General features: G+C 46.6%; 1 protein-coding gene across 1 annotated transcript in view; it reads left to right on the forward strand.

Annotated features, from left to right (window-relative positions):
• cubn (cubilin (intrinsic factor-cobalamin receptor)) overlaps positions 1-18,548 on the forward strand; it is a 457,032-nt gene that overhangs the window by 75,433 nt on the left and 363,051 nt on the right. Inside the window, 3 exon segments of the mRNA XM_041183948.1 lie at positions 5,983-6,164; positions 9,179-9,341; positions 10,535-10,725. Coding sequence (XP_041039882.1) covers positions 5,983-6,164; positions 9,179-9,341; positions 10,535-10,725 — 536 coding nt within the window.

Consider the following 18,548-nt stretch of genomic DNA (forward strand, 5'->3'; position numbering starts at 1 on the left):
TTACATTTATCCATATTAAATTTCAGCTGCTGCCTGTCTGTTCGTTTAGTCCATCCATAGCTTTCTGAATTTTTTCTGGTCATACACACTTTTTACAAGCCTCCTGCATTACTGCCATCAGTAAATTTAAACATTATGTTCTCTATACCCAGGTCCAAATCTTCTATATAAAAGTGGAGCCAGCACTAACAGCTGGGGGACATAGACCACTGGTCCAATCTATGCAATATCCATTTGTTCTAATTTTTTGTTTCCTGTATATCAACTAACTTTCTACACATGTTGCTACACATCACGTACCATAGAACAAGGGTTTTGAGGTACCTTTTCAATTATGAGAACTTAAGAAATAGGAGCAGAGGTAGGCCTTACGGTTCCTCAGACCAACTCCACTGTTCAATAAGACTATGGCCTATCTTATCTCCACTTTGCCACCATCACACTTAGTTCCCTTTTTGTACAAGAATCTATTGATTTCAGTTTTGAATATACTTAACAACTAAACATCCACTGTCCTCTGATTCAGAAATTACAATCAGGAAATGAATAATTTGAGAGCTCTCAAATTATGAAACCTGCAACAAGAGACAGAAACTGGTTCCATTATGCTTTTACCCAATTTTTTGGTGTGGCCATTTTCCAGGGAGGGCAGATGGCTGGACCTTTTATTCACTCTCACTAAATTGGGGAGAGTTTCAGGACTACCCTGGGAATTCTGTCATTTATACCCTTAAAAGAGATCAATGGAATTCTCTCGAACCTAGCGCTGATGTGAATACTACTCACACCTTTGGGAAGGTCTCAGACAATCAGGAGCAGAAAGATTTACATTCAGCTTTTCCTTTGGCCTTGAAGGCCCTTAGAAAACATCTTGTGAAGGGCAGTGATCACAAAGTGAATCAAAATGGCACCACAAAAGGGCCCTTGTTGAACCAATATATGCTCATTGCATACTCCAACGATCCCACTTCAGTGTAGTACTCAGGGAATGCGACGCAATTGGAGGTTCTGTCTTTCGGATGAGACATTCATAGAAACATAGATGTTACAGCACAGAAGAAGACTGTTCAGCCCATCGTGCATGTACATCTCTTTGAAAGATCTATTCAGTTAATCTCACTCCCCTACCCATTGTCTACATTTCTGCAAATTTTACTAATCCAATTATTTATCCAATTCCTTTTTGAAAGTTACTATTGATTCTACATCCATCATCCTTTCAGGCAATGAGCTCCAGTTCGTAACAACTCGCTGCATAATAAAAATTCTCCTCAACTCACCTCTGGTTCTTTTACCACTTTAAATTGAGGCCCCGCATGTCTTCTGAGGTGGACATAAAATACCCCAATGCTTCTGTTCAAAGAAAACCAGGGGAGTTCTCCAATATTAGGCCAAAATTTAACTTTCAACCAGCATCATTAAAACAGAGATAAAAACAAAAAACTGCAGATGCTGGAAATCCAAAACAAATACAGAATTACCTGGAAAAACTCAGCAGCTCTGGCAGCATCGGCGGAGAAGAAAAGAGTTGACGTTTTGAGTCCTCATGACCCTTCAACAGAACTAGGTGAATCCAAGGAGAGGAGTGAAATATAAGCTGGTTTAAGGTGGGGTGGGGGGGTGTGGGGTGTTGGGTGGGGGGAGAGAAGTGGAGGGGGGGTGGTGTGGTTGTAGGGACAAGCAAGCAGTGATAGGAGCAGATAATCAAAAGATGTCACAGACAAAAGAACAAAAGAACACAGTGGTGTTGAAGTTGGTGATATTATCTAAACGAATGTGCTAATTAAGAATGGATGGTAGGACACTCAAGGTATAGCTCTAGTGGGGGTGGGAGGGGCATAAACCATTTAAAAATAATGGAAATAGGTGGGAAAAGAAAAATCTATATAAATTATTGGAAAAAACAAAAGGAAGGGGGAAGAACCAGAAAGGGGGTGGGGATGGAGGAGGGAGCTCAAGACCTAAAGTTGTTGGATTCAATATTCAGTCCGGAAGGCTGTAAAGTGCCTAGTCAGAAGATGAGGTGCTGTTCCTCCAGTTTGCGTTGGGCTTCACTGGAACAATGCAGCAAGCCAAGGACAGACATGTGGGCAAGAGAGCAGGGTGGAGTGTTAAAATGGCAAGCGACAGGGAGATTTGCGTCATTCTTGCGGACAGACCGCAGGTGTTCTGCAAAGTGGTCGCCCAGTTTAGGTTTGGTCTCTCCAATGTAGAGGAGACCGCATTGGGAGCAACGAATGCAGTAGACTAAGTTGGGGAAAATGCAAGTGAAATGCTGCTTCACTTGAAAGGAATGTTTGGACCCTTGGACGGTGAGGAGAGAAGGAGTGAAGGGGCAGGTGTTACATCTTTTGCGTGGGCATGGGGAGGTGCCATAGGTGGGGGTTGAGGAGTAGGGGGTGATAGAGGAGTGGACCAGGGTGTCCCAGAGGGAACTATCCCTACGGAATGCCGCCGGGGGGGGTGAAGGGAAGATGTGTTTGGTGGTGGCATCATGCTGGAGTTGGTGGAAATGGCGGAGGATGATCCTTTGAATATGGAGGCTGGTGGGGTGATAAGTGAGGACAAGGGGGACCCTATCATGTTTCTGGGAGGGAGGAGAAGGCGTGATGGTGGATGCGTGGGAGATGGGCCGGACACGGTTGAGGGCCCTGTCAACGACCGTGGGTGGAAAACTTCAGTTAAGGAAGAAGGAGGACATGGCAGAGGAACTGTTTTTGAAGGTAGCATCATCAGAACAGATGCGATGGAGGAGAAGGAACTGAGAGAATGGGATGGAGTCCTTACAGGAAGCAGGGTGTGAGGAGCTGTAGTCGAGGTAGCTGTGGGAGTTGGTAGGTTTGTAATGGATATTGGTGGACAGTCTATCACCAGAGATTGAGACAGAGAGGTCAAGGAAAGGAAGGGAAGTGTCAGAGATGGACCACGTGAAAATGATGGAGGGGTGGAGATTGCAAGCAAAATTAATAAATTTTTCCAAGTCCCGACGAGAGCATGAAGCAGCACCGAAATAATCATCGATGTACCGGAGAAAGAGTTGTGGAAGGGGGCCGGTGTAGGACTGGAACAAAGAATGTTCCACTTACCCCATAAAGAGACAGGCGTAGCTGGGGCCCATGCGGGTACCCATAGCCACACCTTTTATTTGGAGGAAGTGAGAGGAGTTGAAGGAGAAATTGTTCAGTGTGAGAACAAGTTCAGCCAGATGGAGGAGAGTAGTGGTGGATGGGGATTGTTCGGGCCTCTGTTCGAGGAAGAAGCGAAGGGCCCTCTGACCATCCTGGTGGGGGATGGAGGTGTAGAGGGATTGGACGTCCATGGTGAAGAAGAAGCGGTTGGGGCCAGGGAACTGGAAATGGTTGATGTGACGTAAGGTGTCAGAGGAATCACGGATGTAGGTGGGAAGGGACTGGACAAGGGGAGAGAGAATGGAGTCAAGATAACGAGAAATGAGTTCCATGGAGCAGGAGCAAGCTGACACGATCGGTCTACCGGGACAGTTCTGTTTGTGGATTTTGGGTAAGATGTAGAAGCGGGCTGAACTGTCCCGGTAGACCGATCGTGTCAGCTTGCTCCTGCCCCATGGAACTCATTTCTCGTTATCTTGACTGCATTCTCTCTCCCCTTGTCCAGTCCCTTCCCATCTACATCCGTGATTCCTCTGACACCTTACGTCACATCAACAATTTCCAGTTCCCTGGCCCCAACCGCTTCTTCTTCACCATGGACGTCCAATCCCTCTACACCTCCATCCCCCACCAGGATGGTCTGAGGGCCCTTAGCTTCTTCCTCGAACAGAGGCCCGAACAATCCCCATCCACCACTACTCTCCCCCATCTGGCTGAACTTGTTCTCACACTGAACAATTTCTCCTTCAACTCCTCTCACTTCCTCCAAATAAAAGGTGTGGCTATGGGTACCCGCATGGGCCCCAGCTATGCCTGTCTCTTTATGGGGTATGTGGAACATTCCTTGTTCCAGTCCTACACCGGCCCCCTTCCACAACCCTTTCTCCGGTACATCGATGATTACTTCGGTGCTGCTTCATGCTCTCGTAGGGACTTGGAAAAATTTATTAATTTTGCTTCCAATCTCCACCCCTCCATTATTTTCACGTGGTCCGTCTCTGACACTTCCCTTCCCTTCCTTGACCTCTCTGTCTCAATCTCTGGTGATAGTCTGTCCACCAATATCCATTACAAGCCTACCAACTCCCACAACTACCTCGAGTACAGCTCCACGCACCCTGCTTCCTATAAGGACTCCATCCCATTCTCTCAGTTCCTTCGCGTCCGCTGCATCTGTTTTGATGATGCTACCTTCAAAAACAGTTCCTCTGCCATGTCCTCCTTCTTCCTTAACCGAAGTTTTCCACCCACGGTCGTTGACAGGGCCCTCAACCGTGTCTGGCCCATCTCCCGCGCATCTGCCCTCATGCCTTCTCCTCCCTACCAGAAACATGATAGAGTCCCCCTTGTCCTCAGTTATCACCCCACCAGCATCCGCATTCAAGGAATCATCCTCCGCCATTTCCGCCAAATCCAGCATGATGCCACCACCAAACACATCTTCCCTTCACCCCCCCCCGGCGGCATTCCGTAGGGATAGTTCCCTCCGGGACACCCTGGTCCACTCCTCTATCACCCCCTACTCCTCAACCCCCACCTATGGCACCTCCCCATGCCCACGCAAAAGATGTAACACCTGCCCCTTCTCTCCTTCTCTCCTCACCGTCCAAGGGTCCAAACATTCCTTTCAAGTGAAGCAGCATTTCATTTGCATTTTCCCCAACTTAGTCTACTGCATTCGTTGCTCCCAATGCGGTCTCCTCTACATTGGAGAGACCAAACCTAAACTGGGCGACCACTTTGCAGAACACCTGCGGTCTGTCCACAAGAATGACGCAAATCTCCCTGTCGCTTGCCATTTTAACACTCCACCCTGCTCTCTTGCCCACATGTCTGTCCTTGGCTTGCTGCATTGTTCCAGTGAAGCCCAACGCAAACTGGAGGAACAGCACCTCATCTTCTGACTAGGCACTTTACAGCCTTCTGGACTGAATATTGAATCCAACAACTTTAGGTCTTGAACTCCCTCCTCCAATCCTACCCCCTTTCTGGTTCTTCCCCCTTCCTTTTGTTTTTTCCAATAATTTATATAGATTTTTCTTTTCCCACCTATTTCCATTATTTTTAAATGGTTTATGCCCCTCCCACCCCCACTAGAGCTATACCTTGAGTGTCCTACCATCCATTCTTAATTAGCACATTCGTTTAGATAATATCACCAACTTCAACACCACTGTGTTCTTTTGTTCTTTTGTCTGTGACATCTTTTGATTATCTGCTCCTATCACTGCTTGCTTGTCCCTACAACCACACCACCCCCCCTCCACTTCTCTCCCCCACCCAACACCCCCCCCCCCCCCACCCGCCCCACCAACCTTAAACCAGCTTATATTTCACCCCTCTCCTTGGATTCACCTAGTTCTGTTGAAGGGTCATGAGGACTCAAAACGCCAACTCTTTTCTTCTCCGCCGATGCTGCCAGACCTGCTGAGTTTTTCCAGGTAATTCTGTTTTTGTTATCATTAAAACAGAGTTTGTCATTGACATTACTGTCTTTGAGATTTGCTGTGCACAATTTGGCTGCTTCATTCCAGACATTACAAAAGTGAAAACACTTCATAAGTACTTAAATGCCCATAAAGTGCCTTGGAATTGTTCACGTTCCTTTCCTCCCCTTCATCTCTCCTTTCCCCTTTTCTTCCCTTCTCTTTCTTCTTTTTCTTCTCTTCTTTGAAATGTTTCGTGCAATTTTTAATGCCAAAAGCACAGTATAATTGCAAATTATTGTTGTAGTGAAAAACTATTGCAAAACCTTTGTTTTAATTACACTAACGTATTTTTTTTATTGCTAGACCTGAACTTGCTGTATAACAAACCTTACACCCTGCATCACCTGTACCTTTCACTTTTTCAGATTGTGGTGGCCATCTCAGTGAAATCTATGGTGCTATTAGTTCACCGGGTTACCCAGGCAACTATCCGCCCAACAGAGACTGCTATTGGACTATTTCTGTCAGCTTCAACTTGGTGATTACTTTTTCATTTGGACGCCTTCACATCGGACACCATCCAAATTGCAGTTCTGACTACCTAGAGGTAAAAAATGCTAAACACATTCTATAGAACCAAAATTCCTCAACAGTTTCACAAACATCACTAGGGCCCAGATATACTGAGTTCTGACAACTCGGCCTAGTTTCCAGGATTCCCTTGTGGGTACAGAGCCTCCAAGCTCCTCTCCTCAACAAATAATGGATAAGTTGTGGGTGGGAGTGGGGTGGAAATGGATGGGGATGGGGGGGCAGGGCTGTATTAAAAAACTCAAACCCCAGCATAAAGGTCAGAACGCCAAGGGGCAAGAAGTTTGTCAGCCTCCTGAAGCACAGAAGTGGGGACTTCCAGGCTAGAATCATGGGTCTCCATAAATGCAATTGTTATTGATTTTCATAATTGCATGCCCATTTGGGACAAATATTTCTGGGACATGTTTTGGGGAGTCTGCATCACTCTTCCCTAAACTGTGGACAGAATCTCCCTGCTGTCGCTGGCGACGAGCTTGGAGTCAGAAGGGCATGTAATTACACAGGGTGATGGTATACTTGAACCCTGCTGCCTTTCCACCTCCACCAAAATTTCTGGGTGCTCTGCTGCCAATTGAGGCCCTTACGTGGCATATTAATGACGACTTAAGGGCTGATGCTGCCGCTGCTGGTATTAACCTAGCTGCGGGCCTGTCACCATGTGGTGTACAGGACAGGTGAAAACTGTGCGGGCTGCTTGTCACTTCGGGGTGGGAAAGTCCCTTGATCAAAGTCACTCTGCGCCTGAGCGAGGGACTGGATATCAGGAAGGGCCCACTAAGAGCTACCCCCTTGCCCTTGCTTCCAACCCCTCCTTCCCCCCTCTCCCCACGACATCCACTCAGTGAAACACCTCCCCCTACCCCCGACATGTTATTTCCTGTAGCCTGGTCCCCTGTGATCCTGGGACTCCAGGGGTGTTCTGCAGCTTGGCCTTCTTAGTGGTGCTGCTGGCCTCTGATTGGCTAGGTGGGGCTTACACTCCCTTGGGGTCTTGATTCCAAGGGAAGGCCCAACAGTGGCCTCGCCACTGCCTGATTGGCTTGTGGTTCAGCGGGTCTCTCACTGGCTCTCCAGCTGGCAGGCACCCCTGATACCTCAACAAGATTCTGCACCCTCTGTATACATGTTCTGTACCGGTGTGTTTTCCTGTCAACATGGGCAGACGATCCAGCGGGGTGGGATAAGTCCGCCAGACTGGCCTTATAATGATATGCTGATGTGTTACAGTGAGGTTCTTGACATCTGATGGCGGGGAACATGGCCTGCCATCAACGGGCTGAGTGGATGATCGCCAACTGGTTTCACAACGCCATGAAACCGATTTTTGGCCATCTCACCATATTGTCCGTTCACACCACCGAACATGCCTGATGCCAGCAGGCATGGAAAATCCCGGCCTATGTTCCCGTGCAGGAAACATAGTTTACATGAGGGCTAACTGCAGTCCTCAAAGGCACTGCTGCAAGGCTCCAAAAAGGTATTTTTGTTAAATACTAAGCTGAATCTAGAACTGGCAGAAGCAGAAGTGGTCCTCCCACTGCAGTACCGAAGAGCTGTGCTGGCTCCCGATCATTCCCCTCCATACATGTCCTACCCCTTCTGTAAGGCCACACCTGAGACCGTTGCCAGTGACACAGTGGTCAAAAGTCCAATTTTCCAGCGAGCTAACTGGGGACACCCAGCATGCCCCAGTTGCTCACTGTTTTGATTTAAATGAAATCCAAGGCCCAATATTGGGTGTTTTCTTCACCCACTTCATGCCAATCTGTCAGCATTAACACAATTTCTAAGTCAAAGAGTCTACCTAAGGCTGTTTGAATCTTTAAACTGGACCTGTCAGATACTTCATGGCTGGTTAGAGGATAAAAAGAAAACCATGCCTAAAAAACTAATATTTGAAGAAACCATAGAGCATGCCTTTATTGGATTGAATTGAATAGCTTGGCTTCTACCTAGAACAAACTACCCAGTGTCCAACCAGCTCATTAAATCAATGTATCAAACTGAGCTAAACATGGGGCAGGATTTTCAGCTCAGCATGTGTGCGCACGATGATGTGGGGCAAGTGTCCTGACTTCATTGCGCACTTGCGTGATATTTCGGTCGGCGGGCGCATGCGAGAGTCTGCAACATGCCTGCCAACAATTAAGAGAACTATTAAGCCCATTAATCAATTAATTAAATTGAATTTTTCACTGCCCGTCCAACCTTTTTTGCGAACCCTCATCCACGGTGGGATGAGGTTTCCTATAGCAATAAAAGTTTTTAAAACTTGTTTTTCACAAATCCCTGTTCATATGACAGAGTCACATGTGAAGGCATGTTTTCCTTATTTTTAAAATCTTCATTTGAGATATTAAAAATCTTCAGCTCCCTGAAGCAGCTCTGTGCCTTCAAGGAGCTTTCACCGAGCACACCCCTGTGCATGCGCTGACTTCAGCGCTCACGCTCCTCCCACCCCCACCCCAGCAGTGCTGAGGTTATCAGCGTGTGATTCACGCTGGCCATTAATTGGCCAGCCGGCATGAAATCGCAGTTGGGGCCCCATTGCAGGCGGCGGACCATTATGCGGCCACCCCCGGGGCTGCCCACCGCATGAGGGGAAATCCTGCCCATGATTTCTATGACCAAAGCTGATTTATAGCCTACTATGTAGTGTAATAACATTTAGAAAGCCATTATTATCTTAGATACAGATACTTAATTTTGTCACACAGCCTTGATTTTATAGCCCAAGGACCCTGGTGCCTCTGCATTGGAACCATATTAGTCATGCCATAGTGTACAGATGTGCATGGTTTGATTCTTCATCTGCTTCTTTTTGTGTTTTGTGCATGTTAGGTGTTAGTAATGTTCCTCATGGGAATTGCAGCACAGTTGGAAACCATTCATTCCCCTGTGTCTGATTTGCCATATAGTGTGTATGGTTTGATACTTCTTTGTATGAGCATGTGTTCTTTCTGTGTATTTAATGTGCATATAGCAAAGCTGCAGTTATCAATATTTACTGATTATTGTTATATCTAGATTAGAGATGGTCTTCTGGACAAAGATCCCATCCTTCAGAAGTACTGTAGCTCAAACAATCCTCCCCCACTACAGACATCTGGCCCTTCTGCAAGAATTCATTTCCACAGTAATAAAAATGTCAGTGACCGAGGGTTTCAAATCACGTACATTACATTACCACGTAAGCATTTACATGTTATGCTTCAGATGTTATTAGATGTGCTGCACCTGTTTAAAACTTGTATACTGTCCTGCGTTTGCATTAAATATCCTCCAATTGCTGAGAGACATTGATATTTGGTTGATCTATATAGTAAAATGTAGGAAGAACTTGTTTGAAAATAAAAACATGCCTCATGCAGTTGCATATATAATTTAGATGTAAGTAGTTCATTTAATTTCTTCTGTGAATACAGAATCTGAGGACAGAAGTATAAAATCAATAAATCTCGGGGGAAAAATTGAGATTTGGAAGATTTCTTCCCTTGCATGCAACAGTGGAATGAGGTCCCCACAAATAATTTCATGTTCTGTCACCTTTAAAAAGAACTGAAAAAATATCCAGTTAGGAACAAGATTAAAGATTATAAGGATTAATATAGGTGTAGAGGGTGAATACTGTGTGGAAAAGGTCCAGGGTGTATAAATAGTTTTAAGATTAGATTGGCATTTTAAAAGGAAGCCTGTTGGAAAGACCTTGTACGATCTTTCCGAAAGAGGAAATGGCTATAATAGAGCCATTGTGAAAAAAAACTGTATGTCTGACCTAATGGCTTTTCTTGCTCTGTTTTTTTTATTCTCCCTAATGTTTAATACAACAAAAACAATATTTGCTTTAAGGCATAGCAACTTCATATAAACTGACATTTCCTTTATTAGCAAGTATCATTTATGTGTGAAAAACATACAGAAAATACTAGAAATAAATTCACACTGAGTCAGCCAACATCAGTGGGGAGATGTATTTCCTGTATCATTGTCTGAAGTGGAAGAGTGGCTCCTGTACGAACTGAAGACTTATCAGATTTATTTTTTTATTTGGCCAACTTGAGCCTCGGGGGGGTCTTTAGGTGCAGTGACAGGGCACTGTTCCAAGTTTGAAAAAGTGGAGGGAGATGAGCCAAGGTAGGCACTACTGATGTGCCCTGCCAAGATATAAAAATAACCCTATCCCAAGATTTGGGACAGGGGTCTCTGGTCTTGTGCTGAGGTATAAGGGTCCCTGGAATTTCTGTGCCATTATTTTCTCACCAGTCATTTCTGTGAAGAATTAAAAGAACAAATGCTGCAACAAATGTCTCTGGTGTAGAGCCAAAATCCTTTGGAACAAATGGTTGAACTAACAGTTGTGTGTTCTGTCTTCTGAACAAATAGCTGACCCTGGCTGTGGAGGAACATATGAAGATAGTAAAGGCATTCTCACCTCTCCCAACTGGCCTAATCCATACCCCAGCAGCAGGCAATGTATCTACATTATCCGGCAGCCCATGGGGGAGCGCATTCACCTCCAGTTCACACAAATAGAGTTGGAATCCCATGACAGCTGTTCCTCAGCATACATAGAGGTGAATTATCCATTCTCTACACTTTATAAGTATGCTTTTATGAACTTACTGTTATAAATGCACTGAGTATTGATCACTTTAAAAGTAAACCAATTGCAGTTGCTGTAACTTTGCAATGTAGGAGACCAACAGGTTAGACTGTCATTTGGCACTGTGGATACATACAGTCTTATGAGATACATTGGGCGAAATTTTCTGTTTTTGAAACTAAGTGCCGTGGTGGATCGGTTCCGTGGCGTAATTTCCCCTAGTTGGAATGGTGGGAAATCACCCCCGATTCAGTGCTTGAAAGCTTATTAATAATGCACAGGTGGGTATCTCTCTGAATCACCTGGAGCTGATTCCTCTGCCCTGCCATTAACTAACGGGGTCGAAGGCCTGGGCGTCATATTTAAATGCCACCCGAGCATACATATTTCACTGTCTCCAGCCCAGCTGTTTCCAGGAGACCCACAGAGATGTCTGGCAACCAGACGAGGAAAGCTCCAAGCCAGAAAGAGAAGGCTACACCCCACTTCTGCCCTGACGCCCTCAAGGCCTCGATCCGAGGAGTGCAGCAGCATAGAGATGTGTTTTATCCCAGGAATGGCTTCAAGAAGCACACCAGCCTCACCTCCGTGGCCTGTAGGCCATAGCAGAGGAGGTCCTTGTGGCTGGCCCCTGCACCTGAAACATTATCCAGTGCAGGAAGAGGATGAATGATCTCATCTGCTCCACCAGGGTAAGTCATTTTCAACTCGCTCCAATATCAAACTCCCATTATGGCATCATGTACTCAAAGGGCTACTCTCTTCTGGGATCTCACACAACCATTAGCAGGGGACCCAAGTCACCACTGATTGTATCACAAAAAGTTTCACATCACCATCATCTCATCTATCATGCTGCTCAAACTCCATCCTCAGCCTCTCCTGGAGAGGGCTTACCACACACATGTTTCCCAATCTATAAGTTCTGTGGAAGGGTCATGAGGACTCGAAACGTCAACTCTTTTCTTCTCCGCTGATGTTGCCAGACCTTTTCCAGGTAATTCTGTTTTTGTTTTCCCAATCTATGTTCTACCCCTTCTCATAACACTCCTCTTTTTTTGTCTTCATCCAGGTCAAGGTGAGTAGCCACTGAGCAGGCTGGAGTGAAGGATGGAGGAGTCTGTCCGCGTTCTGTCTGTTGTCGTGGCTCTGACATGCACCTCCAGGTCACCATGGGAAGATTGGCGACCGCTATGGAGACCTTGGTCCAGCAGGTTTGCACTTAGCCCTGGACCCCATGGCCACACACACTGGTGGGCACCATCAGTGTCTAGGCAAGAAGGGTATGAGGCGCCTTGACTTCCTTCCAGATGCCGTTTTTCCTCTAAGTGTCAGGGAGGGGACCTCAGGCATCCATAGGGAGGATGATCATCAGCTGGACCCCCCTGGAGGCCTCCACTCAGGACACTCCAAGGGTGTTCAGCTGCTCTGAATCCCCCCTGCCTGCAACCCCATCCATTCCAGCTGCTCAGGCCGAGGAGGGTGTGTCTGCTCCTCAGCATGAGACCTTTATCAGGCCAGGGCTTCTCCAGGCCTCGGGCAACAAGAGGATGTCCGCCAAGGTCATCACAGACATCAGGACGTAACAGTCAGCAGCCTGCCTCCACCTCGCTGCAGATGTTGGGGCCGCACCCAGGCGTGGTGGTAGAGTTAGGAAAGTTAAGAAATTTTAACATCGCTTTTGGGTTATGGGTGTGCAACCACTGTAAAAATATTGCACTTTTGTTAATACATTTGAATGGCTTGGTCAGCTGAAGGCATTGTGATTATGTACATAAGAATCCTCTTATTTCAAGGTTTAGCCACGCTCCCACTCAGTGATAATCTCCCTTTGAGAGATTCACATTCTTGTGATGTCAACCTCAGTGAAGATATTTTCTGCACTCTTGTGTGATATCATGTTTAAATCTTTATTAGAAGTGTGTGCTTAATGCGCTTGTAACTTTTTTTCCTCACTGCACACCATTGTGTGAGGACAGCTCAGCAGCCTTGAAAGATTAGCAGCAGTTGTGTCCCCTCAGTGGTAGTTTTTTAAAACTTATTCATGGGATGTGGGCATTGCTGGCTAGGTCAGCATATATTGCCCATCCCTAGTTGCCTTTGAGAAGATGGTGGTGAGCTGCCTTCTTGAACCACTGCAATCTATGTGGTATAGGGACACCACAGTGCCATTAGGGAGGGAGTTCCAGGATTTTGACCCAGTAATCATGGATGAGTGGCAATATAGTTCCAATTCAGGATGATGAGTGGCTTAGAGGGGAACTTCCAGGCGACGGTGTTCCCATGTGTCTGCTGCCCTTGTCCTTCAAGATTGTAGCAGTCGTGGGTAATGAAGGTTCTGTTTAAGGAGCCTTGGTGAGTTTCTGCAGTACATCTTGTAGATGGAACACATTGCTGCCACTGTGCGTCTGTGGTGGAGGGAGTAAACATTTGTGGATGGGGTGCCAATTAAGCAGGTTGCTTTGTCCTGGATGCTTTCGAGCTTCTTGAGTACTGTTGGAGCAGCACTCATCCAGGCAAGCAGAGAGTGTTCCACCACACTCCTGACCTGTGCCTTGTAGATAGTGGACAGTCTTTGGGGAGTCAGGAGGTGAGTTGCTCGCCACAAGATTACTAGCCTCCGACTTGATCTTGTAGCCGCTGTATTTAAAACAAAAACAGAATTACCTGGAAAAACTCAGCAGGTCTGGCAGCATCAGCGGAGAAGAAAAGAGTTGACGTTTCGAGTCCTCATGACCCTTCAACAGAACTAGGTGAATCCAAAGAGAGGGGTGAAATATAAGCTGGTTTAAGGAAGGGGGGGTGGGGGGTGGGGGAGGGGGTGTGGTTGTAGGGACAAGCAAGCAGTGATAGGAGCAGATAATCAAAAGATGTCACAGACAAAAGAACAAAAGAACACAGAGGTGTTGAAGTTGGTGATATTATATGAACGAATGTGCTAATTAAGAATGGATGGTAGGGCACTCAAGGTATAGCTCTAGTGGGGGTGGGGGGGCATAAAAGATTTAAAAATAATGGAAATAGGTGGGAAAGAAAAATCTATATAAATTATTGGAAAAAACAAAAGGAAAGGGGAAGAAACAGAAAGGGGGTGGGGATGGAGGAGGGAGTTCAAGACCTAAAGTTGTTGAATTCAATATTCAGTCCGGAAGGCTGTAAAGTGCCTAGTCGGAAGGTGAAGTGCTGTTCCTCCAGTTTGCGTTGGGCTTCACTGGAACAATGCAGCAAGCCAAAGACAGACATGTGGGCAAGAGAGCAGGGTGGAGTTTTAAAATGGCAAGTGACAGGGAGGTTTGGGTCATTCTTGCGGACAGACCGCAGGTGTTCTGCAAAGCAGTCGCCCAGTTTACATTTGGTCTCTCCAATGTAGGGGCGACTGCGTTGGGAGCAACGAATGCAGTAGACTAAGTTGGGGGAAATGCAAGTGAAATGCTGCTTCACTTGAAAGGAGTGTTTGGGCCTTTGGACGGTGAGGAGAGAGGAAGTGAAGGGGCAGGTGTTACATCTTTTGCGTGGGCATGGGGAGGTGCCATAGGTGGAGGTTGAGGAGTAGGGGGTGATGGAGGAGTGGACCAGGGTGTCCCGGAGGGAACGATCCCTTCGGAATGCCGCCGGGGGGGGTGAAGGGAAGATGTGTTTGGTGGTGGCATCATGCTGGAGTTGGCGGAAATGGCGGAGGATGATCCTTTGAATGCGGAGGCTGGTGGGGTGATAAGTGAGGACAAGGGGGACCCTATCATGTTTCTGGGAGGGAGGAGAAGGCATGAGGGCGGATGCACGGGAGATGGGCCGGACATGGTTGAGGGCCCTGTCAACGACCGTGGGTTGAAAACCTTGGTTAAGGAAGAAGGAGGACATGTCAGAGGAACTGTTTGATGCTACCTTCAAAAACAGTTCCTCTGACATTGGAGAGACCAAACGTAAACTGGGCAACTGCTTTGCAGAACACCTGCGGTCTGTCCGCAAGAATGACCCAAACCTCCCTGTCGCTTGCCATTTTAACACTCCACCCTGCTCTCTTGCCCACATGTCTGTCCTTGGCTTGTTGCATTGTTCCAGTGAAGCCCAACGCAAACTGGAGGAACAGCACCTCATCTTCCGTCTAGGCACTTTACAGCCTTCTGGACTGAATATTGAATTCAACAACTTTAGGTCTTGAACTCCCTCCTCCATCCCCACCCCCTTTCTGTTTCTTCCCCCTTCCTTTTGTTTTTTCCAATAATTTATATAGATTTTTCTTTTCCCACCTATTTCCATTATTTTAAAATCTTTTATGCCCCCCCACCCCTACTAGAGCTATACCTTGAGTGCCCTACCATCCATTCTTAATTAGCACATTCGTTTAGATAATATCACCAACTTCAACACCTCTGTGTTCTTTTGTTCTTTTGTCTGTGACATCTTTTGATTATCTGCTCTTATCACTGCTTGCTTGTCCCTACAACCACACCCCACTCCACTTCTCCACCCCCCCCCACCTTAAACCAGCTTATATTTCACCCCTCTCCTTGGATTCACCTAGTTCTGTTGAAGGGTCACGAGGACTCGAAACGCCAACTCTTTTCTTCTCCGCCAATGCTGCCAGACCTGCTGAGTTTTTCCAGGTAATTCTGTTTTTGTTTTGGATTTCCAGCCTCCGCAGTTTATTGTTCTTATAGCCACTGTATTTATATGGCTTGTCAAGTTCAGTTTCTGGTCAATGGTAAACCCCAGGATGTTGATTGTGGGGTATTCAGCGATGGTAATTCCATTGAATGTCAAAGGGTGATGATTAGATTCTCTCTTGTTGGAGATGGCCATTGCCTGGCACTTGTGTGGCGTGAATGTTACTCACCAGTTGTCAGCCCAAGCCTGGATATTGTCCAGGCCTTGTTGCATTTGGACATGAACTGCTTCAGTATCTGAGGAGTTGTGAATGGTGCTGAACATTGTGCAATCATCAGCGAACATTCCCACTTCTGACCTGGTGGATGGAAGGTCATTGATGAAGCAGCTGAAGATGAATGGGCCTAGGATACTACGCTAAGCAACTCCTGCAGTGATGTCCTGGAATTGAGATGATTGACGTCCAACAACCGCAACCATCTTCCTTTGAGCTAGGTTTGACTCCAATCAGTAGAGAGTTTTCCCCCGATTCCCGTTGACTCCAGTTTTGCTAGGGCTCCCTGATGCCACACTCAGTCAAATGCTGCCTTGATGTCAAGGGCAATCACTCTCACTTCACCTTTGGAGTTCAGTTCTTTTGCCCATGTTTGAACCAAAGCTGTAATGAAGTCAGGAGCTGAGTGACCCTGGTGGAACCCAAACTGAATGTCAGTGAGCAGGTTATTACTAAGCTGCTTGATAGCACTATTGATGACCCCTTCCATCACTCTATTGATGGTGGACAGTAGACTGATGGGATGGTATTTGGCAGGGTTGGATTTCTTCAGCTTTGTGTGTACAGGACATACCTTGGCAATTTTCCTGATTGCTGGTTAGATGCCTGGGTTGTAGCTGTACTGGAAAAGCTTGGCTAGGGGCAGGGCAAGTTCAGGAGCATAAGTCTTCAGTACTATTGCCATAATATGGTCAGGGCCTATAGCTTTTGCAGTATATAGTACCTTCAGCCATTTCTTGATATCATGTGAAGTAAATTGAATTGGCTGAAGACTGGCATATGTGACGCTGGGGACCTTCAGAGGAGGCTGAGATGAACTATCCACTCAACACTTCTGGCTGAAGGTTATCGCAAATGCTTCAGCCTTATCTTTTGCACTGATGTTCTGGGCTCCCACATCATTGAGGATGGGGATATTTGTGGAGCCTCTTTCTCCAGTGAGTTGTTTAATTGTCCACCACCATTCACAACTTGATGTGGCAGGACTGTAGAGCTTAGATCTGATCCATTGGTTGTGGAAATGCTTAGCTCTGTCTATCAGTTGCTTATGGTGTTTGGCACGCAAGTAGTCTTGTGTTTTAGCTTCACCAGGTTGACACCTCATTGGTAAATATGCTTGATACTGCTCCTGGCATGCCCTCCAGCACTCTTCCTTGAACCAGAGTCAATTCCCTGGCTTGCTGGTACTTGTAGAGTAGGGAATATGCAGGGCACTGAGGTTACAGATTGTGGTTGAGTATAATTCTGGTACTGCTGATGGCCCACAGCGCCTCATGGTTGTCCAATCTTGAGTTGCTAGATCTGGTTGAAATCTATCCCATTTAACATGATGGTAGTGCCACACAACACGATGGAGAGTATCCTTGTTGTGAAGACGGGGCTTTGTCTCCACAAAGATTTTGCATTGGTTACTCATACTGACACTGCCATGGACAGATACATTTGTGGCATGCAGGCTGATGAGGAGGAGGTCAAGTATGTTTTTCCCTCTTGTCGGTTCCCTCACCAGCAGCCGCAAACCCAGCCTAGCAGCTATGTCCTTTAGGATACTGCCAGCTCGGTCTGTAGTGGTGCCACTGAGCCACTCTTGGTGATGGACATTGAAGTCCCCCACCCAAAATACATTCTGTGCCACCCTCAGTGTTTCCTCCAAGTGGTGTTCAACATGGAGGAGCACTGATTCATCAGCTGAGGGAGGGTGGTACATGGTAATCAGCAGGAGGTTTTATTGCCTGCATTTGTCCTGGTGCCATAAGTGGTAGTGCCAAAGGACAAGACCTGTTCTGGAGGATTTCATTTCACTGGCTGCTGTAGTTTCTCAATTATGTGGCGACGAATGCATCGAGTATGTTGCTGCAGTGCTCTCATTATTGTGTCGACTTTCACTTCTCAGAGCAAACATATACAGGGTGCACCGCTGAAATTCTTAGAGATTATGGCCTGGTCAATCATGCGGCTGGAAGGTGCAAATCTGAATGTTGAACCTGCTCACGATGTGACCGGTTGGACATACCTTTCAATGCAATGGAATGGCATTAAGAGACAGGAGAAATGTGCCCATCTCCCAATGCCTTCACTTTACTCCTCCTAGAATCTGGTAGCAATTAAAGTGGCACGGGCATGTCTTCCATGTCATGCTTCCGCGATGGCATCATCCTATAGATGTTGAAGCTCATCACCCTCTTCAGGTTCCTGGCTCTCCTGCTGTTCACCCTCTGAGAGCTCTCATCCTTCTCCAGTTCTCCCTCTGGCAAGGGATCTCACCTTTGCAGTGCCAGGTTGTGAACGGCGCAACCCATAACAATGATGTTGGATACACTCCCTCCCTATCTGGAGTGTACTGCAGTGCACTACCCGAGCGGTCCAAAATTTGGAAGTGCCTCTTAAAAATACTATCTTAAGAATGCCAATGGTCTGCTTGATTAGGGACCGTGTGTAGCTGTGAGCCACGTTGTTCCTCTGCTCCAAAATACTCTGCGGCCGACACATAGGTGTCATGAGCCAACGTTTCAGTGGGTATCCCTTATCCCCATGCAGCCATCCTTGTGGATGTTCATGCTCTTTGAATATCTGAAGCATCTGTGAGTGACTCAGGATGTATGAGTCATGGCAATTCCTAGGGTACCTGGCACAAATGTGCATTATGAGCAACTGATGATCACAGACCAGTTGAACATTGATGGAATGGAAACCTTTACAGTAGATAAACATTAGGGGCTGCTGCAATGGAGCCCTTAAAGACACATGGGTGCAGTCGATTGAATCCTGCACTCTTGGGAACATTTAGATAGCTGCAAACCCATTGAATTTCATACCCTTGCTATCTTCACCAAGCACAAAACTCAGAGTGATGTGGCTTGTTGTAGAGGACACCTGTGACCTCCTTGATGCATCAATGTGTGTGGCACTGTGAG

This window comes from Carcharodon carcharias, chromosome 3, assembly GCF_017639515.1.
Source record: "Carcharodon carcharias isolate sCarCar2 chromosome 3, sCarCar2.pri, whole genome shotgun sequence".
Classification (NCBI taxonomy): Eukaryota; Metazoa; Chordata; class Chondrichthyes; order Lamniformes; family Lamnidae; genus Carcharodon; species Carcharodon carcharias.